Source organism: Poromitra crassiceps, assembly GCF_964638095.1.
Source record: "Poromitra crassiceps genome assembly, chromosome: 3".
Lineage (NCBI taxonomy): Eukaryota > Metazoa > Chordata > Actinopteri > Beryciformes > Melamphaidae > Poromitra > Poromitra crassiceps.
The window spans coordinates 39,102,210-39,124,777 of record NC_139625.1 but is presented as its reverse complement, the minus strand read 5'-3'; the positions used below and the strand labels follow the sequence as shown (position 1 = coordinate 39,124,777).

Below are 22,568 nucleotides of genomic sequence, written 5' to 3'. Positions count from 1 at the left end.
ATAATGTGTGGACCTCAGGGGTACTCGGAAGTAAATGTAAACATCCCGCTGATTTGGTCTATAGGCCTGCTTTACAAAAGCGCAAAGCACTAAATGTAGGCCAGGTCCCAAGATATCACTAGGCTGGTATTTAGCGCCGACACGCCCACTTTGGGACTGCGCCACGCCCATTCGGCCTAAAGCGCATTTGGCAGCCTAAAGCCTATTGCTATCTTGCCGAAACAGGCGCAAGGCACGTTTTTTTGCGGTTAAGGCCCGTAATAGCGCCGATGGCCTGTGGGAGAATAGAGCCCATGGCTGTACGTTTACTTCATTAGGTGGTACAGTAGCACTGGTGCTAGTAAGCTAAACATTTTAGTAGCACAAAGAACATTTTTGTAGCACCCACAGGTGGCAGTTAAACACATGCTTTATTGGTCAAAATTAATTTGTTTATATAGATCAGGATGGCATTGTTACGATTTTAACAGTAGCCTACTACTAGTTACTGATACTGCTTATCGATCTGGTACTTTAACGGTATTCTTATCTGTTCTTTTTGTTAAATTAAGAATAGAGATTGCTTTATTTAACAAAACAGTTGGAAAATCTCTATCCGGAATTTACGTTTATGTAGCAATAATAATAAATCTATTTTCTTAATCTCCAGTAGCACCCGTGCCAGTGGATACATATTTCTCTTAGCACAGAATAATTTTTGATAGCTTATACTAGCAAAACTGCAGCACTGTTAGCCCTGTAGGCCCAAATGCAGCACACACTAAACTATCATCGTGAAGACCCGCTTACAACACAGTAAAAGTAAAATACTACTGTACCAGTATACAACTCATCCCAACTTTCACAGAACAAATCATAGTCCAGTAAAAGCTAGGGGTGATATCAAGTATTTCCCTGAGTTGTGTTGCCCTTGAGGAAGGCAGCAGCCAGCTTTTTTATGTGCGTCTATGTGTACAGTTAGTGGGTGTGCCTGTGTATGTCTGCAGGTATGTAAAGCCAAGTGAAAATCCATGCCAAATGAGCCAAAACAATGTTTCCTTCCAAAGAGCCTCTCACAATCCAGTAAATAACACATATTCAAAACAAAAACAAACGCATAACCCTGATAATGCACACAGCCAATTATCACCAAGACACTTTTCAGCTCTTCCATGTGGAATATTCCCAGGAGCATTGATTTGCCGCCAAGACTTCCAAACCGGTTAATATCGACTACATCTCCAGGGACAAAAGTGGAGCAATGATGACTGACAGGAGATTATGATTTGGTCAATGTGCTAAAATATTAGACACGGGTCACCAACCTATCAGCTTAGAGGGAACATTGAACCTGAATGTGATTAGATTGGCTTCCACATAGATTTTTTTGGGGGGACTTTTGCCTTTTTTCTTTATTCTCCATTAAAATGATAAACCCCACAAGATCAAATCTGGACTCACTTAAGCGAAGGGATGGGAAGCACCCATCAATTAACACCCAAGAATAGTTTTTTTTGCATCATATTACAGGCTTGCATGGACAGCCTCACTGCAGCTATAGGACACTGTGCGTTGTCATAGCGATGACCCGGGTGGTGTCACCACCGGTGGGCTTGCTCAGCATCAAATGGATGAGACACGAGTCAGTTGCTTTACAGCCGGTCCCGCTCTACTCTCTCCACTCTATCCATCACTTGCTCCCTCTCTCCACTAGGCTCCATCAAGCATTTAAATGTCAATTACAAGCGCTTCTGTCAATACGTTAGAACTGGAATAGTGGTCACGCTGGACCACTTCAACGCCACCCGCCGCATTCTGACTCCAAGCTGGTCTAAATTTAACACCAGAATGTAAACACAGGCTTCCACATGCACGCGCATGCTTTGACAGGAGTTGTCTACAAATTATTACTGTGTCCCGGGAAAGGGGTGAAAAGCAAAGCCAAATCATGTCCTTGCATAACCTGCGGGTGGTGTGTCTTCCCCTCTCTGAAATCCCTCCAGTCTCTCTCCTCCACTCTACATTCTCTGGAAAGCACATGGTGGTGTGTAGCATATGTGGGTCAAAGAAGACATGAAACATTTGATCATATGACTCTAGTTCATTTGCATTTCACCTCAGACAACACATTGCTTGTAAGTCTGAAATTTACCTAGATTTGCTAGAAAGAGGAACAACATTTCACCTTTCACCAACTAGGGCGCTGCTAGATGATGTCACTAGGTTGACTGTACTGTACAGTACAGTAGGGTACAGTAGTGGTGGAGTACAGGCTGTTTAAGTGTTGGTACAGTAAGGATTTTGAATTCTAAGAGGCTCACAGTATATGCTGCTGTGTGTCTGACTTGGATTGTGGTTGTTTTGATTCATCAAAATGTTCAAAATCCTTATATTGTACTTACAATCAACCTAGTGACATCATAGCAGTGCCCTAGTTGGCGAAAAGCCGAAATGTTGTTTGTCTTTCTAGCAAATCTAGATAAATGTCCTCAATATAGCAGAAATGGAAAAAATGATGATGATGGCCATGGTGGATGTTAAGCCTAATTCTACTTTTGATAATCATTGATATATGTCTGACTGTTTTGTTTATCTACACACTGAAGAATACACACTTTCAAGTGGAATAACAGCTTGAATGAGGCGGGATCTCACCATGAAGCATGTCCCATATGAGCAAAAACATGTAAGCAAAGATCGTGGTGAGCATTATGGGTGAAACATTAGCATTAGAGTTTAAAAAATATAAACATATTTTCAGAATCGTTATAGACAGAGTTTAAAAAATATGTACATATTTTCAGAATCGTTACCGACACACCTACTCTTGTCCTGTTTGTCCAATGAGAGCTTTCTAAATGCACAGATTATATCATTCAAATTAATTTGAGCCTTGCACAGGCCCAATATCCATTATCGGTGTATCCCTTGATGCTCAAAGAAAGTTGTTTAAAAAATGTTTGTCTGTATGTGTTTTTACATCCAAATCTTGCCCTGTGCAGCATTGAAAAAGAGAAAATAATGAAAATGAATATAGAATAGAATAGAATAGAATAGAACAAAAAAACTCTCTCGTAACGGACAACCCCGTCTTTTATTGTCACACGAACACCACAATACATGCATGCGGCCACAATACACTCATGCTGACGGTGGCCGGTGAAAAGTGTCCTCTGCATTTAACCCATCCAGGCATGTCCTTTCCTCCGAGGGGCAGGCCAGGAGCAGTGGTCGCTTTCTCGTACAGCGCCCGGGGACCAACTTCGGATGTTGTCGTCACTGGTCGGATGACGATGACGATCTGATCTTCTGCATGTTTTTAGTGGGGGGGGGGGGGGGGGGTTATATACGGAGGAACCCCCTGGGGGGAGCACGGGGAGAACATGCAAACTCCACACAGAGAGAAAGGCCCTTTCGACGAGATAACGCACCTGGGCAGTAGGCACTGAAGATATGGGGGGGAACACAACCACAGCACCCACAGTGTCCCAGGCGAGAATCGAACTCAGGACCTTCTAACTGTGAGGCGACAGCGCTACCGACTGCGCCACCGTACCCCATATAGAATATATAAGAATAGAATAGAATAGAATAGAATAGAATAGAATAGAATAGACAGCTGTAATTGCTGCCGATAGATAGAGGGCAAAGATAATGGCTGGCGGTGCTGAGCTCAGCACACCCAGTGACACAGTATGGCCTGGGTGGACATGGAGACTTGGCGCGGAGCCTTTCCAGTCATTACCGTTCAGCCCATCCGTGTCCACCGCCAGCAAACAACAGGTTGCTCCGCTGACTCAATTACTTGATAGCACTTTTAATTAAAGCAGCACCAACACAAAGCGCAGTTTGGATATTGCTTACAGCGGTATAGTAAAGGAGACATGAGCGGGAATGCACCGACACACACACACACACACACACACACACACACACACACCCACTTCCACTCCTTCAGACTGAGGCAAAGGTATCTCTTTGCGGATTCGAGACACTATGGCACAGTATAGGAATGACAGAGGCAGATTTCCTCTTGCGTCGTCAGCACATTTACTCAGTTCCCAAGCATTTTTCAGATAGAAATTCATGATGTGTTGAATTTGTATCTCGGAGTAGTAGTGTTGCTCCGGGATCAGTTTTGCCTGCTTTCTGCCTCGTTCATACAGCAGCATACGGTTTCTGCTATTCTCTGCAGAAGTGAGTTGGCTATACACTTAGTGGAAGGACTCGCTCTAAATGCTGGGAAGGCATTATTAATGAAGAATGACAGGAGCTATTGATCTGTCGGATATGAATACCACTGTGGCGGTGTGGTCAATGGCTAGAGGTGGCACAAAGGTACAGGGGCCAGTTCAAGTCAATGGCAGGTGAAGGCAAAGAAGCCTGTTGTGGTGGTGGTAAGAACAACCGCTCATGAATGCACAGACACGTTCCCGGTGCATAGGAGACAAACAATGTGTCGATCAATCAAAATTACGACACCGCGCCTCGCCTCACAGCAAGAAAGACCTGAGTTTGATTCGCCCTGGTGTCCTCGCACAGTCCAAAGACTTGCAAATCAGGTGGATTGGAGACTCTATATTACCAATGCCCATAGATGTAATACGACTGTCCCTCACCTCTCCCTGCCCTCCACCTAATACATCCTAGGAATACCTCCCCCCAAAAAGGGGGGGAAAGCATTAAATAAGCAGGTAGAGTAAGTGAACGAATGGCATCTAAACTGGGAAGTTGTGTCTTCTCTGGATATATACAATACTTTAACTACACGTCTGCATGAGCATGCTGGCTGCCTTGCATATCCTGCATCCGTTTGGAGCGTTAATTTCTGAGGACGTGCACAAGCAACACTCCAAACGGACCCAGGGTACGCTCGTGAACGCGTACTTCAAACACGCACGAATTCGCAATAGCTGCGAGCCATAGACTGTATACTGCAAGCACATACGCAAATTTCCCAAATGCAGGATGGCAGGAGCAGCCCACCCTACTCTGTGTCTCTGCCACCTTGCATTTCAAAATGTGCCCCCCTCCACACACACTGCCCCCTTTCAACCATTTGGCATGAACACAAACACACACCTTTACACACACACACTTGACGTTGACTTCCATGCCAATTATCAGCCTCCTAGGGTGAAAACTGTGGCCACCAAAGGTCGGTGAACATTTTGTCGGCCAACCGACAGAGCAACGGCTTGTCGGTGCAGCTAAAAACAAGTAGGCCTATATATCGAAAAGTGATGGCGCTTTGACAGGATCAAAGTGCATCCCTTGGCAAGCATGACTGCAGCAATTAGCAATGTCGCGAGGATAAAACCTTGAGAAGAACACATAGTCAAGGAGAAAATTCTTCTTTTGAACGGTTGAGCTGTAGCATTAAGCTAGCCTGAATATCATCCCGGGAAAAATGAGCTGCATGACTGTAAAACAACCACATCAAGAAGGCAAAAAAAGCGCCATTTCTGTGTCTGTTCTGTTCCTTCCTACCATCCTGTCCCCTGTGTCACCCTACTACTTTCACAAAGTGGGAGTATTATTAAGAGTGGAATCTAATCCCGGCTGGCGGATCATCAAAGTGGCGGCACCAACTTGGCTGTGGGTGAGCTGGGGAGGAAGAAGCGTTGGAGGCGCTGTGTCAACTACAGATGTCTATATGTTACAGTGAATGTATAGCCTTTTCATCTGGCTCTATGCAGGCAACGTCTCCTGTTTGTCAATGTCAACTCGGTTGCTAGTTCAGTTGCAGCGACAGTCGTCAGTGGAGCCGACGTGCACCGATCTCGGCCACTTGGACTGACCTCATTAGCTGGGTTTCCCCATCCAAGTATAGTGATGCAGTGAAATGGGCCCGGTTGAATGGAACCAGCAGATTTTGATGTCCTCAATTTTGTTGAGGTGCAGCAGCCAGGAGCTTTTCTTCCATGAAGAAATCGTGCGACAAACAATGATGGAAGTGCATTTGTCTGATAAATAATGATGTAGGATCCAAATGGTTCGGCAAAAGAGGTGAGAAACGGCTTGAGACATTTTGAAATGATCGGTTCATCATGACTATGCAGCAGAGCCGGCGGGATGGGTGGGCATTTGGTGGCAATGCCAGTCCAAATGGACTTTTATGCCCCCCAAAAACGACTGAGTCCACTCATTATGTTTAGTGTCACTGTTAAAGGGAGGCGTGTGGAAAACATATAGCGATGGTAAACACTGCCCATCTGCTTATATAATGACATTATAGTGATACAAAGTGGGTTGATAATGGGAAAAGCCATCCTTTAAGAGATGTAGACCGGTTCAATACAGTAGCACTGTTTAGCACTGCTGAGATTTGTGTCAGTCATTGTTAGCTGATTCGCTGAGAAGCCAGTCTCTGTCACTCATGTATAGCGCATTCGTATAGCGTGGCTTTGAGTGGCGGAGAGTAGGGGGGAGGGGAGGTGCTGGGCAGTCGTTTCAAGATCATCAAACTAATGTTATTGAAACTCACACAGACTGTAGCCTACCTGTAAACAACCTGCCGTTAGAAAGCTCATTTACAGGTTAATCTGCGATACAATGTGGCAAGCAAAACTGTCCCTGTACTGAACTGGTAAAAGAAAGTGTCACCAAATTGAACCTGGAAGTAATAATTAAATCATGAAGCCCACGGCTGCAAGAAGTAATTAACGTTAGCCTACTAACACTAACACATTGGTGAGTGGAAAACAAATCCATATTTTATAGCAGTGGGCTTATGTGTTGATGATTGACTGTATTTTTTAGGCTACTGCGTGCGCTTGTATGCTTTCGTGGCTTGTGTAACAATATTACAGTGGCCTTTATGGGTCTAAGGTAGCATCGGTGTCTATAATATAGCAGTGTATTGAGTGTGCACTTGGCCTACATGACATCACTGATGATGTCACAGTGGGATTTATGACATCACAGTGGGACAATCACAGTGGGACAGAGAAACAGAGAAACAAACAGACAGAGCCCTAGCTCCCAATTACTGTATATACTGATGATGATGATGATATTAATTCCAATGGCATTGATTATTATTTCCCGTGCATTTGATGGTGCGTGTCTGTAGAGAGAGAGAGAGAGAGAGAGAGAGAGAGAGAGGGAGAGGGGTCCGGGAGGGGGGGGCGCTTGGGCGCAGAACATTGAAAAATCATGCCCCCACGGGCTTTTTTTTAATTCCCTCCCCCCCTTTTCTCCCCAATTGTACTTGGCCAATTTTCCCCCTGCTGCACCAGTCGCTGCTCCAACCTCTGCCGATCTGGGGAGAGCCGTAGACTAGCACCATGCTTCCTCCGACACATGCATAGTTGCCAGCCACTTCTTTTCACCTGACAGCGGGGAGCTTCACCGGCAGGACGTAGCACATGGGAGGATCACGGCACGTTATTCCCACCAGTTCCCTGAACAGGCGCCCCGACCGACCAGAGGAGGCGTTAGTGCGGAGACCAGGACACATACCCTCAATCTGGTTTCCCACCCGCAGACACAGCCAATCATGCCTGTATGGACGTCCAACCAAGCCGGAGACAACACGGGGGTGCGAACCTGTGACCCTTGTGTTTTTAGGCAGGGAATCTACCGCTACACTACATGGACGCCCCCCCCCCCCCCGGTCAAATTTAATGCCCACCCAGCAATGTGTCTCTCCCACTGGCTCTGCTTTGTCCCACAAAATAAAAGAAAGACAGTGAACAGTCCTTCCCCATGGCTGGACTTGGTCAAATCTCTCATAAAACGGTGGTCTTATAGAATCTGTTATCATCACTCTGGATGTAGTGGTGCGATGGACTGGTGCGAGGGTCCATGATGTCTTGACCTCAGATACGACTCTCAGGCCGGTGCTTTCTCCCTTAGTTTCGGTGTGATCCGACATGAAACCATTTGCAGGGTTCCCACAGGTCCTTGAAATTCTTGAAAGTTTGTGAATTTGAGAGAAAAAAATCAAGGCCTTTTTTTCTTAAAGTGTAACAGCACAGATGAGAAGTGTTCGCTCATCGAAGCCTCTCTCTTTTCACTTGTCTGTGCGCTTCTGTAAAGCCTGCTAGTTCTCATTATAAACATTCTCTGTGTCTTAACAGTAATTAACCTTGATCCATGTCTCAAACTATGCCATGCTGCGTCCTTGAATTCGAGGGAATTGGACCTGGGAAGTCCCTGAAAAGTCCTTGGATTTGATGTTTAAGAAGAAGGTGTGGGAACCCTGTTAAAGTCCTGCTGCATTGACTGGATACAACAGGCCCCCCCACCCCCCTCCCCTCTGTTTCGCCTCCAGTAAGACCCAGACATGGCCAGTAGGGCTTGTGGTAATGATGATGGTGGGAATTGGATACCTTGCGGCTAGAAACCAGAGCAGGTCACAGTACACCGTGATAAAATTCCCGAATCCACACGCCAAGTTTCCTTTCGCCGATCCCTCCTCCTCCTCTTTTCCACTCCCCTGTTCACTCTCTCCTCTCTCCCACCACTCTGCTTTCATTTCCCTCTACTTTCCTTGATATCCGATCCAGTGGATACACTCGGGTTACAGTTTTTACAGCTTAGCCAGCCTATTGCTGTATACATTCCTTTCTCCCCTGTTCTTACCCCATCTACCCCCTCCACTCCCCTTTCCAGCCTCTCCTACCCCCCCTCTATGCCCACTCCTCCCTCTCCTTGTCTCCTACCCCCCCCCCCCCCGCTCTATGCCCACTCCTCCCTCTCCTTGTCTCCTACCCCCCCCCCCTCTATGCCCACTCCTCCCTCTCCTTGTCTCCTACCCCCCCCCTGCTCTATGCCCACTCCTCCCTCTCCTTGTCTCCTACCCCCCCCCGCTCTATGCCCACTCCTCCCTCTCCTTGTCTCCTACCCCCCCCCCCCTCTATGCCCACTCCTCCCTCTCCTTGTCTCCTACCCCCCCCCCCCTGCTCTATGCCCACTCCTCCCTCTCCTTGTCTCCTACCCCCCCCCCCCCCGCTCTATGCCCACTCCTCCCTCTCCTTGTCTCCTACCCCCCCCCCCCCCGCTCTATGCCCACTCCTCCCCCTCCTTGATTACTCACCGAGGCTTATTTTACCATGGCACACATTAAAGCAGCTCAGATGAAGGAGACACTGTCACTGACTGTTTGGTTTTTCAGCGGAGTATGATCCCTCACAAGGGCACATTGTGTGTGTGTGTGTGTGTGTGTGTGTGTGTGTGTGTGTGTGTGTGTGTGTGTGTGCGTGTGCGTGTGCGTGTGTGCTTCTTTTCTACCTGCTTGGTCCGAAATAGACGAGAGAATGTAAAGAACAGGAGGCGCGTTTAAGGAATGATCTTCATCTGTGAGAAGTTACATTTGATGTCACCTATTTGCATTTAATGTTGAAGGGAAGGCGACCGACATGCAGCCATTGCATCATGTTCAGTAGGCAGTGGAAGTGTGCAGGTCATGGAATGAGGTTCAAGTTTTCAGGTGTAGTTTTTTCTGGACATAACCATGCGATAAACTTGATTTCATGCCATATCAAATATTTCGATTTTTTTTAAACATGATTCCGCTTAATACAGATACTAATTTCCCTGCATATAAGGCAGTTGTTCTCAACGTGGGGTCCGGGGACCACCAGGTATCCTTGAGGGCGTTGTATGGGGTCCACAGCAAATGTATGAATTGTGAAACGTTATGATTACTTCATTTACAAGAAGTTAACACAATTATAAAATGTAGAAGAATGAATGTTTTGATCATAGTTTCACTTAGGCATGGGTCGATTTCCGGTTTTACCGGTTCGGTTCGGTATACGAGCCCAAACCGGTTTGATCACGTGCAAACCGAAAAAACCTAAAAAAAAAAAAAAAAAAAAAAAAAAAAAAAATTATTACAAAAAAAATCGGTATACCGGTTCGATCCGGTTTAGACAGCAATATCGAACCGGTTTTAAAATTTTCAAACCGACCCAGCCCTAGTTTCACTGTTATCTATCTACCTACAATACAGATATGGAATTATGGGCAAAATCATATCTAACAACAAAAATATTCTCGGATTGGTACCAGAGAAATGAAATGGGTGTCTGTGGCTCAAACGTGCACTAGGGGTCCTTCATATGAAAAAGGTTGAGTCACCGATAGAAGAGACTTGCTTTAAATTCCAGGTGTTGCATTGTAACTCTGGATCATTCAGTCTTGAACTAAATTTGGAAGTTTCAACATAACATGATGGCGAGCTGACAGCTTTCCAATTCAAGTGTGTGAATGAGCGTGTGTGTGTGTGTGTGTGTGTGTGTGTGTGTGTGTGTGTGTGTGTGTGTGTGTGTGTGTGTGTGCGCTCGCGCACACACACACACGCTATTGCGCCTGTGTTCCGGTGCAATAGGATATGAAATTCAAGGTTGCATAATGAGTTACAATCGAACTTGTTTTGCCTTTTGAAGCGCTGTGACACATTTCAGCAGACATTCAGCAGCTTTCTTTGCTATTGACGGAGGCGCTGCAGTCATTGCCCGGTGAGAGTGTTGTTTTCCACAACACTATCTCTGTTGCAGCCAGGCTACATTTGTACTATTTCACACAGGCATCATCACAAAACATCCACAGGCTACTAGGAAGGAATCTCCACAGAACGAGCAACACCTTTACATTCAACACTCACCCTGACTGATTGATTGTGTTATAATTACAGTTCAGCTGCTTTCAGAGAGAAGTTTGATTGACATTCTAAAGCTGAAGCTGTGCTAAAGCCCCTGCATCCAAAGCATTTAGCACAAAAACTTCCAAACCCACTTACAATGAATAGGCTACGTTTCTGACTGATGACTGACAAGATATTATTATATGGTCCATGTGATAAATTATTAGACTTTGCTCACCAATCTATCAGCGTAGAGGGAACATTGATCCCGAATCCTAGTTTTGTGTTAAAGATATGGGCTCAAAATAGATTTGACAATTTCATATTTTTTTCTTACTCTTTTGCTCTTCGTTATAATAAAAGCTATAAAATGAAATGTGGACCCCCGTGCCCACTGCTGATGTATATTTCTCACATTTCAAATATTCCACTGAGACTAAATCAATTCATTTCCTATCATGACAAATAACTTTCACTGACGAAAAATACCACCAGAGAAGAAGACAGGTTGAGTCAATGGAGCTGGTGAAGTGCTGAGCACCCCCCCACCCATACATACACACACACACACACACACACACACACACACACACACACACACACACACACACACACACACACACACACACACACACACACACACACACACACACACACACACACACACACAGGAGGGTGGATTCCCTGCCTTCCTTTACAAACTAAACATGTTTTTTTTTAATTAAGGACTCTATTATTGATGTGGATTTCAAACAACTCTCTTCTTCTCTTTCTCCTCACCTTTTCTCTGAACACACTGCAGAAGGGAATCTAATTTCAAAGCATTTTTAGACTGCAGGCAATTGACAGCTGATGAGATTTACTGACTAGAATGCATGAGTAGAACATATTCTATCTGTCCAAGCTGCAACTGTCCAATAGACTATAGGTACATCCCCCAATTAAAATATATACAAGATTAGCATTTTTTTAATGGTTGCATTTTGGAAAGATTTCCCATCCAAAAGTATTGTAGTTATGCGCTATAATAACAATAATGCTACAGTACATGGGCAACTGATCTCACCAAGGAAGGATGGAGACATTTCAGATAGCATACAACAAAATAGTAGCCTACACATTAGCCTATTTGTTTTCTTCCTATTTTACAGTCAATGGCTAGCAGTGCTTATTCTATTATGCTTTTAGATGTGTCTAAATACAAAAAAGCCGATAGGCCTACAGTGTTGTTTCAGGACTTGCTGAAAGCCAGTATTGGATACACTCGACTATTTTCTCTTACAGCCCAAATTATTTCCAGAATGTATTTGCGCTGTGATTAAATCCATAAGGGCTACAAAACAGTGGTGGGTCTAAGAGCCAAATGTGTACAAACAATGAACACATGAAGACAAAGCGGACACGCAGCCTCTCTCACACACAACAACATAATAATAAATGCCATGAACACTTGTGCTTTCTCCACAATGAGCCGCACAAAGCTTCAGGCTCACATATCATCACAATGTGCAGTGCACCGAGCAAAGCCACGGAGAGAAACAATGTGCGGGTGATTGCTATGTCCAAACGTGCAGCAGGCAGGCCTACAGGAGACAATGTGCTCTCTTGTCGGGTGCGTAAAAGCTCACGCACATCTGGATCGCACGCCTCTGGGCAGCTGGGCAACGCAGAGACACACACGCCAGCACACCTCGACTGATATAGAGACATGCCCACGGAAGCCGTAAAAGCATGGAGAAAGCGTGGATAGGAGTGTTCCCCAATTAATTTATTCATTGTTTTCCTGCTGCGCCGTAGTCTACTGTAATAGTAGGTTAATAGTAGTACGGGCACTGTTGACGCCTTCACTGACGCACTGGATTTTCCATTCACTCCGGGGAAGCCATGTACGGCAGGGCATCACAAACGGCTAAATTATAATAGTCTGCGATGTATTTTCTCATTGGTTCAAAACTTAGGCTACAAGTGGAATAGTAGCCTACCAATGAATGGGCGCCTGCCGCATCCATTGTGTAGGCTGCGAGCGCTGGCGACTCGAGATTGGCGTTCAGCGCGGATGTGACAATAGAAAAAAAAATGCTAAATCAAAGTTGTCAATCATGCAACAAATTGCACTTGAGTGAATCCTATATTTGCACTGCCCGGCCAGCGATCCACACACACATGCACGCCTGACGCCTCTGTTTCCATGCGTAATCACATGCATGGGCACAGACCCCCCGGTTGGTTACCTTCATCTCCTCGTTTATTTCTCTCTTAACCGGGTGCGCTGGTTTTCGGCTTCTCTTATTTTCCGGAGGTCTGCCCTCTTTTTCCATCTCTGCCATGTTCCCCCCTCGGCGCTGCTTCTGTCAATATTTGCGCTGTGTGTGCGGCGGGTGGGGAGGCGCCTTCACAGGGGCCAGCCGGCTATGGGGCTCTTGCGGCTTCGCAGCGGCCCGGCGGGTGAAGCTGGTGATGATGCCGCCGAGGGCTCGCGGTGCCCGGCTAGTAAGTCAGCCATCTTCCGCCCGTGTATTCTCCACGGTCCGTGCGCCAGTGGTGAGCCGCCTCTGTGAGTCAAAGGAGAGGTTGAGTGAGGGGAAAAACCAAGACAGGGGGAGGGGCGTGCGCTGAAACATTATATGACGCGCTGGTGATCAGAGGTAGAGCTATTTCTTCTCGCTTTTCCACAGAGTGCAACCAGAGCAGTCAAATCCACTTAGCCGTGCTCCCTCATCACGCTGCCAAGCCAGGCAGTGAGCAGCAAACAGGTGCCCGCAGGGTGCAGGCAGGCAGGATATAGGCTCCATGCCCCGCATTGTTCTTCTGCTACACTCTTTGGAATTAGAATTGGGCAAAATTAAATCTGGTCCTTTCAATTAGGGCCTGGGCTCCTATTGAGTTGCCATAGCATAGGCTACACACCCCAAACTTAAGAGAAAATCACCAGTCTGGAAGTTATGGTGGGTTTTGCAGCACTTGCAAAAAGGCTTTTAGTTGATACTTTTCACCAGAGCAACTTGCTCGGCGTGGCAGGTGGTTTAGTGCCTTGCTAAGGGACACTTCAGCAGGACAGGTGCTGTTGCAGGGGTGAAACACATGACCTCCTGGTTAAAGGGCAGTCTTTCTCTCGGCCAGTGATTCACAACCCTTTCATATGATTTAATTGACAAGAGCCACAGTACTTGGTACAATTGTACTTGGCCAATTTCCCCTGCTGTCCTGGTCATTGCTCCAACCCACTCTGCTGATCTAGGAAGAGTCGTAGACTTAACTCTCACATGCTAACTCCGATACATGTGCAGTCACCAGATGCTTCTTTTCACCTGACAGTGAGGGGTTTCTCCGGCAGGACGTAGCGTGTGGGAGGATCACACTACTCCCCTAGTTACCCTCCCCCCGACTAGGCACCCCAACCGACCAGAGGAAGCACTAGTGCAGCGACCAGCACACATACCCTTAATCTGGCTTCCCACCCACAGTCACGGTCAATTGTACTACCTGTATGGCCCAACCAAGCTGGAGGTAAGACGGGCGCTCAAACCTGTGACCCTCGTGTTGGTAGGCAGGGAATCTACCGCTACCCGGACACCCCGATATCAACATATTATTCAAAGTTGTTTGCTGGGATCCCACAATGCAACGTCCATGTTGTTCTTTGAACCGTAAAAAGTTGCCTTTCTTTGACATTTGAGTAATGCGATCGAATGCGATCAAACAAGCGGGCTTCCATCTTTACGCACTCGGTCCATTCTGGTGCCGTCGGAGGTTCAGGGAGCGCTGCTGGATTAGAAGAAGCACTGCCAGGCCGAGCCGCCTCGCTCGCCTCAGACGCTGTAAGCCTAGATCGCTCCTTGCCAGGGGAATCCCCCCACAGGCTAATGGCTGCTTTCTAGATTGTTTGGGACTATCCTGTGCAGAGGCAGGTCAAATGATGGTGAGGATAGGAGAACCTGAAGCTTTATGAACTCCCAACCTTGAACTTTCTTGGCCGGGGACATTTTCTTTTTGGCTGACCAGCTGATATTTGGTTTCTCCGCATGGGAGATGTAGGTTTTAGGATAGTCTGTCACACACTCTTACAGTGCCTCGAATGACTGGGAGGCTGTCAGTTCAGCAGCTTATAGGGAAATCAATCCTAAAACAGGTTTCTAAAATGTTATTCCCACAATATTGGGCTCAATAATGCTTGTGAACATGAACATCTCTCCTAATCTCTCATTAAAAGACCAAACATAGGTGTCTGGGTAGTGTAGCGGTAGATTCCCTGCCTACCAACACAAGGGTCGCAGGTTCGAGCCCCCGTGTTACCTCCGGCTTGGTCGGGTATCCATACAGGCACAATTGATTGTGTTTGCAGGTGGGAAAGCCAGACTCTGCTCGGTCAGGCTGCTTGTCTGTAGCGACACCCCGGTTATTCCAGGACTCCCTCTTCTCAGTTCCTCCATAGAGGAACCAACCGTCATGATGTTTCTGATGCCAGATGGTGCCATCATACATGTATGATTACCAGGCGCAACAGCGTGTGGCTACTAGCCACTGGCGGGTATTGTTTTCACCTTGTGAGTCTGTGTGTGTGTGTGTGTGTGTGTCATCATGGCAAAATGTGGTCCTAGGGACACCTTATTCACCTTATGTAGCCCCGCCCACTTGACCCATTGTGTCACAACTTCCTGTTCAAAACGCCAGCTGTTTTACCTGCTCAAACTAGTCTGACTCACCTGGTCAAACCTAGTTTGATTCACATATGAGTCAGACTAGGTTTATGAGTCACAGGAAGTGTAAACACAATCAGAACCTCCGAATGTGTTTACACTTCCTGTTAGTCTCTCAAGCCAGACTATCTCTTCTACATAAGGTGAATAGCAGGAACTACCACAAAAGCCATTTCGAGTACTTTGGCAGGTGTTTGTCTGTCTCTTTGTCCATGGATAGATTTTGTCAACGCGATAGCGTCACAACCATGCAAGATGCAAACTTTACAGGTGTCATTGAGATCACAACGAGGGCCAAGTTTGAAGATGGGTGTGGTCTGAGCGACACACACACACACACACACACACACACACACACACACACACACACACACACACACACTTTACGCCCCTGGCCCACATTCATTTTAAGTCACAGGCGGGTGTCTGATCCCATCCCAAGATGGTCTCTAATTTTTTATTTTCTCTGATTTGAAATGACTGAGAGTAAATCTAACACCTTGACTCAGTGTTGTAGTACTCGAGTCCAGGACTCAGACTCGACTCCTGGACTAATTTTCAGGACTTGTGACTCAACTTAAACCCAATGTACACCAGATGCGGTGCAGATCCGTGCGGATCCGGTAAAACTGCCAGAACTCGTCTCTCGCCCATGTTAATAGATGGGCGATACATGCGGTACGGAAAAAATACGCACCTGTTCTATTTTTGTTGGATCCCACATATGTCTGACAGATTACATGGGTGAGGGTCTGTTCAGGCAGCTGCACAGACCCGTAACGCAGCCAGTGGACATTGGCCATTAGACTTGAGCACTGATGACACTGACTTGAATATGCACACATTCGGACTCGGAAGTTGGACTCAGACTTATGGATAATCGATCTAACTGATAAAGGCTGTTTTTGGTTTGTTTTATGTAATATACCCTAATCATTTGGTATACGTACAATATTGATAGCTATTAATACCTTGACATTCAATTTCGTGCAAGGGCAGACATGTGTGTTCCACCTACATGTGGATGTACACCATCGTGAAGTTTGCAGACGACACAGCGGTCGTGGGGCTGATCTCGGGGGGCGACGAGACGGCCTACAGAGAGGAGGTGGGGGCCCTGGAACAATGGTGCCAGGACAACCACCTCTCTCTGAACGTCTCCAAGACCAAGGAGATCATTGTAGACTACAGGAGGGGGGGGGGGGCACACACCCCCCAATCACCATCAACGGCACAGTGGTGGAAAGGGTGGACAGCTTCAAGTACCTGGGAGTCAACATCCACCAGGACCTGACTTGGGCCGGCCACACCGCCACTGTTGTCAAAAAAAAGGCCCAACAGCGAATACATGGACTCAGGCGCCTGAAGAAATTTGGGCTAAGGCCAGAAATCCTCACGGACTTCTACAGAGGCACCATTGAAAGCCTGCTGACTGGCTGCTTCACCACCTGGTACGGGAACTGTACCACCATGGACCGCAGGGTGCTACGGAGAGTGAGACGCGCGGCCCAGCATGTAACAGGATGTGAGTTGCCAGATCTGCATGAACTGTATAAACAGCGGTGCCTCAGGAGGTCCCTGAAGATCATCAAAGACACAAACCATCCCCACAACAGCCTGTTCTCCCTGCTACCCTCAGGGAGAAGATACAGGGTTCCAAAAGCACGCACAAATCGCTTGAGGAACAGTTTCTTCCCGCAGGCCACGAGACTCCTTAACATACACAAATAGTGTAGTAGCCGTACTGTACCGCACTGTAGCTGCTACCATTACGTATGTCTAACGTTTAATTGTATGTTTAATAAGGAATATGCTATTTGCACCCGTATGTCAAATACGTCGAATTTAAAACGCAGAGTTTAATTGTATGTTTAATAAGGAATATGCTATTTGCACCTATATGTCAAATACGCCGAATTTAAAATGTTTAAGCACGGCTAAAGTATGCACAGGACATGTGCACCTATGTGCAGTGAATATGCCACTGTCTCTGACTTGTCTTATCACTATACTGCCTTATTGCTTGTTGTGTCTCTTGTTGTTTTTGCACTCATATGCCTACATTTGTACTATGTTGTAAACGGAGCCCACAGCACAAGAATTTCACACGTGATACTTGTACCATGGAGTGACAATAAAAATCTTGAATCTTGAATCTTGAATCTTGATTCACGCTCATGTTCAGTAACTCCGGACTCAGACTCAGGTAATGGGGACTCGACTCGGACTCTTATTTGGTGACTCAGACTTGGACTCGAACACTGGGGACTCAAGACACGACTCGGACTCGAGATATAGTGACTTGACTACAATATAATATGTATATATATATGTATAATATATAATTTAGTATTTATTGGTATCATTTTTGCTAACAACCTATTGTCATGAGCTTTGCCCTTGAGAAAAACCAAAAAGTAGCTAGTTGTTTGCTGTTTTGGGAAGTACAGCACTCAGAATGGCGAGATGTTACATACTGTATCTGCGTTTGCTTCTAAAGCCCATTAGACAAAGGAGACTGCAGCTCCTTGTGTAAGCTGTCCTTGATAGACTGTCTGTCCAGTCCCGGTAATAAGCAGACAGAGCAGGATTCAATGAAAGCATTGTTAAAAGTAATGCTACCCGGGGCAGTTCCCTATCATTCTGAGTCTAACTGTTATATTGTCACAAGGATTGTATTACATGAACCGAAACATGAGGGTTGTCCATTTTCCCCCCTTACCATTTTGCTCTCAAAGGGCTCATTAATGGTAATTTCTGGGTTTTTCTCTACCTGATATTCAGATAATTCTTTGGCCTCAGCATAGTCTAGAAACCAAATGAAATTGGAATTTATGGATTTCTTATCTGACATTTGCCATAGAGGCATCAGTATAATTTTGCTATACCCTGATATCAGACTGAATTGTCACCTCGTCGTTACACTCCATCTAGATAGAAGCAGCCACAACTCAACTCAGTCGAGTGGGCGGATTCAAAGGTCTGGACCCAGACAACACTTTTGCCACTGTTAACACAAATGAATGAACCAAGATACAGTGTTTGCACTTTTGGGCAAAAGCTCATTCAGCATAGCCTATTCACCTTATGTAGCCCCGCCCACTTGACCCAGTTGTGTTATGACTTCCTGTTCAAAACACTGTCTGTTTTACCTGGTCACTACTGTACTGTCACAGGAAGTGTAAACATAATAGGAAGTAACTGGCTGACCCCAGTGTTGGAACATAAGGTGAATTAGCCTAGGCAAAAAGTGTTGATTTAGGTGGTTTCAGTTAATTTCAGTGCATTTTTCAGTATTGGTGTTGGTTAATCTATAACGGACTGAAACATCTTAAAGGTGGGGAAAGCCAGAAGCCAGTTTATCACAAACCTACATGGTGTTAAAATTGTTGATATGGTGTGGTGTGTAAAACTCATATGTATCAACTCAAAGGTGGTTAAACTACTGCATGACCTCAGGTTGGGGATCATCACAAGGCCAACAACCATAAAATGATCAATTACATTTTCCTAAGAGCACTATCTTCCAGATGTGACTACAGTAGTAGTAGTAGCCTATTAGCCTACTGTTAAAACAAGTCAAATGGTTTATGTCAGCCGATAAGGTGGTTGATTAAGTGGTCATTTAGGTAGGTTTGTCCTCGACAACAATTAACACCATTCAAGTTTTAAGGCAAGGTAATCCAACAATAAACACATCACATCACTAGGTGTAAGTGGGGGTACAGTGGATTCTGTTAGTTATTACCAGGGCCGCCGCACCCTATACACAGAGTACGCAGACTGCGTAGGGCATCATGTGCTCTTAAGGGCCTGCAAAAAAAAAAAAAAAAAAAAATTGGTGCCCGCAGTCAGGCCACTCACTGAACAGCAGGCCAGGCGCCGCCTACTGGTTTACTAGTGGTTTTATTACTTTATTCAGGGTTAAAGTGGGTGCATCTCATTGTAAAATTGGACTCGCCCCAAATTGGGCTTCAAACGGCCCAAATTGGGCTTCAACCGGCCCAAATCTGGCTTCAACTGGCCCAAATCTGGCTTCAAACGACCCAAATCGGGCTTCAAACGGCTCAAATTGGGCTTCAAACGGCCCAAATTTTTCGCTGCCGCCCTTCGGACGCCGGCACACGCGTCGGCCCGTATCGGCTTGGCCTGCTTGATATCTAATGCCCGGCCTGAATTATGATCCCAGTAAATATAGTAAATATACTGTATGAATAAGTATTCGGTTTTAAGATTGCAGTTGTGTATTTTGGGTTCCATGTCGCTGTTCCGACCTCCCCTCTCCCAGCCCCCATGCCTAAACCTAACCTCCCCCAGACCCTAACCCAAAACCTAACCTCTCCCACCCCCACGCCTAAACCTAACCTCCCCCAGACCCTAACCCAAAACCTAACCTCTCCCACCCCCCACGCCTAAACCTAAGGTCGGCATTGCGGGTGTTCGGCATAGCGGGTGGACACCCTTTTTTGCAGGGGGGGGGGGGGGGGGGGCACCACAAAACAATTATGCTTAGGGCACCCAAATGGCCAGCAGCGGCCCTGGTTATTACCATTTTAAGGGGCTACAATTTTAACAATTACCATAAATTGGCTCACGTGCTCTTCCACATCTTCCAATCCAAAACACGTGGTGGACGGAGTAATGAGTGATCTCATCCTGAAAGTTGTATTTTTTGTTGTTGTTGAAATACAGTAGCCTAAGGTGCAGACAGCAGACTGGTCGATCATGTAGGCCTATATTCCGTATATCACAGAAATACCGATTTTTGTACAATATATCAAGTCATGTTGTAACAGGTGTGCATAAAACCGTCCCGAATTTTTATTGGATGTTGGCCTACCTACAGTTCTGCGGCACCCACCGGGGCTTGACAGCAGCTTTCTTTACCTTTTACGACGTAACGTATTTCGTTTTGTAAAGATGGCGGCTTACAGTCAGGTCGTGTGTTTTAGAACACAGCTTGCTATTATCTGTCAGGAGAGCAAATTATATTATTTTTGACGAAGAATACGTGTGTGGCACCGTTTTACGAATGTCATAACGTTAGTGTCTGTAACGTTATGTGGTGAGTAGGCTATGAGATGGTGACAACTGACAAGTTCAGAGACTACTGCATGTAACCGTCTTCAACTTAAAATACTGTAGAAATAAGCCATAACGTTAGAGAAGATGCATTCAGCTACTTGGTCGCGACTGTTTTGCACGGGTTTGATGAACCGAGGACAGAGGAGAATCAGCCTGTTCTCCGGCACAGCCCCTTCAAACTGGAGTAAAGTGGTGTCTGATGCGGAGAAGATCGTCGGCTATCCCACCTCCTTCATGAGTTTACGCTGCTTGCTGAGCGATGACTTCAGTAATGTTGCCATGCACGTCAGGAAGCTGGTCGAGACAAAACACCCCTTACTCAAGACTGCAAGGTAACTGTTGCAAACATATTGGTTGATTCCCTAGCTTTGATACTAGCCTACTTTGATACATGCTTCTTTCCTCTGCGAAGTGAAAATCAAGCCAAATTTAATTACAAAATCTGACAATTTAACACCATCTGGTTTATCCTCGACGTTTTATATCTCACCAAACAAAACTCAGTAGGCTACCATGTTAGGATCCACTCTTCAATTCGGCGTACATATAATCCACCAAGCAGCACCCATAGTTTGAATAAAATTGCAACTTCTCGCAACACAGTCTGATTCGGTCCGCCACCACCAAAATACACCATGGTGGGCGGTAGCGAGCAGTGTTTATCGTTTAAATGTGAGTGCAAGTAGTGCTGTTTTGTTGATTATACTGTATGCGCAGCCGAATTTAAGAGCAGCTCCTGGTGATTAGAAAATTCTGTTTAGTCATATTTCAAGTAGCCTTGCAGATCATCAAAGTCACGTTGAATTGCCAGACTTTTGACAAGGAGAGAACGGCAACTCCCACTCTCCAAACACCTCTTCTAAACGCACGCACGCAGCATGTCACAACTTTTGTTCATCAGTTAATTCACTTCAAGTGTTTGAGCAGCCCTCTGTGTTTACCTCCGCCATCTGAGTTGGACATCTGAGTTGGACGTGGTTAGCCTGCCCTAGTATGTCCTCGCCCCTGTCTGTTTTTGTGTTTGACTGTTAGCAGGACAACTCCTAAACATATGAACAGATTTGAATGAAACTTTAACAGTTCAATGGGATCTTCCTGCATCCGATTTATGTTGATCCATTCCCTGAAACTTGCATAATTGCAGTAACTAGCTTGACTGCTCAAGTACTGATGCTGCATTCAATGCATACTGTACTGGATGTTCTGTAAATACAACTTGCTGATTGGGAGAAACTGCTCACATCAACCTCTGGTATCTCTCACCTGGCATCACAAATTTGGAAGTGTGTCAACACAAGTGGTAACTAGATGACAGATGGGTGACAAATTAATGGAAAACCCCAGATAAATGAATGTAGAAATATAATGAATGCTGATGCTTCCAGTTGTACTGCATGATACAATTAAGTAATTGGCATCCTATCATGCTTCCTGGCATGTACAAAAATGCTGAGCATGCAGGCTCAGTTTACCTTGATTTTTGATCAATATGGCAAGAAGAAAAGATCTAAGTGACTTTGAAAGAGGGCTTATTATTGGGGAGTGGATGGATGGCAGGAGCATCAGTCACAAAGACTGCTCAACTGGCTGTGTTTCAATAGGAACTGCGACTAAAGTGACAGAAAGTGACATGGTCAGATGCTTGACCCCTACAGTGACAGGGACTTGTAGCTCAGCTACAAGTCAAGGGGGGGGGGGCTCAACTTGTCAAATGAATACAAAGTTACTCTGAGTGATCATCTTTACCCTATGATGAAGTGGCAGTGGTCTCTCTTCCAGGATGACTGTCTCCACCCCACAGGGGACGAGGGGGGGTTTGGAATGGTTTGACGAGTATGAAAATGATCTGAATCTCCCTACTGCCTGAATCTGGCCTTCGCAGTCAGCAGATCTCAACCCCATTTCACACCTGTATGAGGTCTTGGACTGGCATGTTAGACAGCACTCTCCACCACTGTCATCAACACACCAAATGAGAGAATGTATTTAGGAAGAATGGTGTTCCATCCCTCCAGTAGGGTTCTAGAGGCTCATGGTGGCCCAACACTTTACTAAGACACTTTATGTTGGGGTTTCCTTTAATTTGTCACATGCACTGACACACTGTGCCAATTGCATTCCACATGTCGGATTTTCACCAAAAGTTCATTGTTCCATGCCACAAACAAGTTGGTATAATGTCACATTATACCAACTTGTTTCACATCAGGAGA

At 45.8% G+C, this 22,568-nt stretch overlaps 2 protein-coding genes across 2 annotated transcripts in view; one reads left to right on the top strand and one right to left on the bottom strand.

Moving 5' to 3' along the window:
- The window catches only part of sobpa (sine oculis binding protein homolog a), a gene marked incomplete at both ends in the record, with an annotated part of 54,482 nt that extends 41,582 nt beyond the window's left edge, over positions 1-12,900 (bottom strand). Inside the window, one exon of the mRNA XM_083633634.1 lies at positions 12,805-12,900. Coding sequence (XP_083489760.1) covers positions 12,805-12,900 — 96 coding nt within the window. The remainder of the gene's footprint in view (positions 1-12,804) is intronic.
- Positions 12,901-20,298: 7,398 nt separating this feature from the next.
- Positions 20,299-22,568, top strand: part of pdss2 (prenyl (decaprenyl) diphosphate synthase, subunit 2) — a 65,222-nt gene continuing 62,952 nt past the window's right edge. Inside the window, exon 1 of the mRNA XM_083633326.1 lies at positions 20,299-20,687. Coding sequence (XP_083489452.1) covers positions 20,440-20,687 — 248 coding nt within the window. The 5' untranslated portion in view covers positions 20,299-20,439. The remainder of the gene's footprint in view (positions 20,688-22,568) is intronic.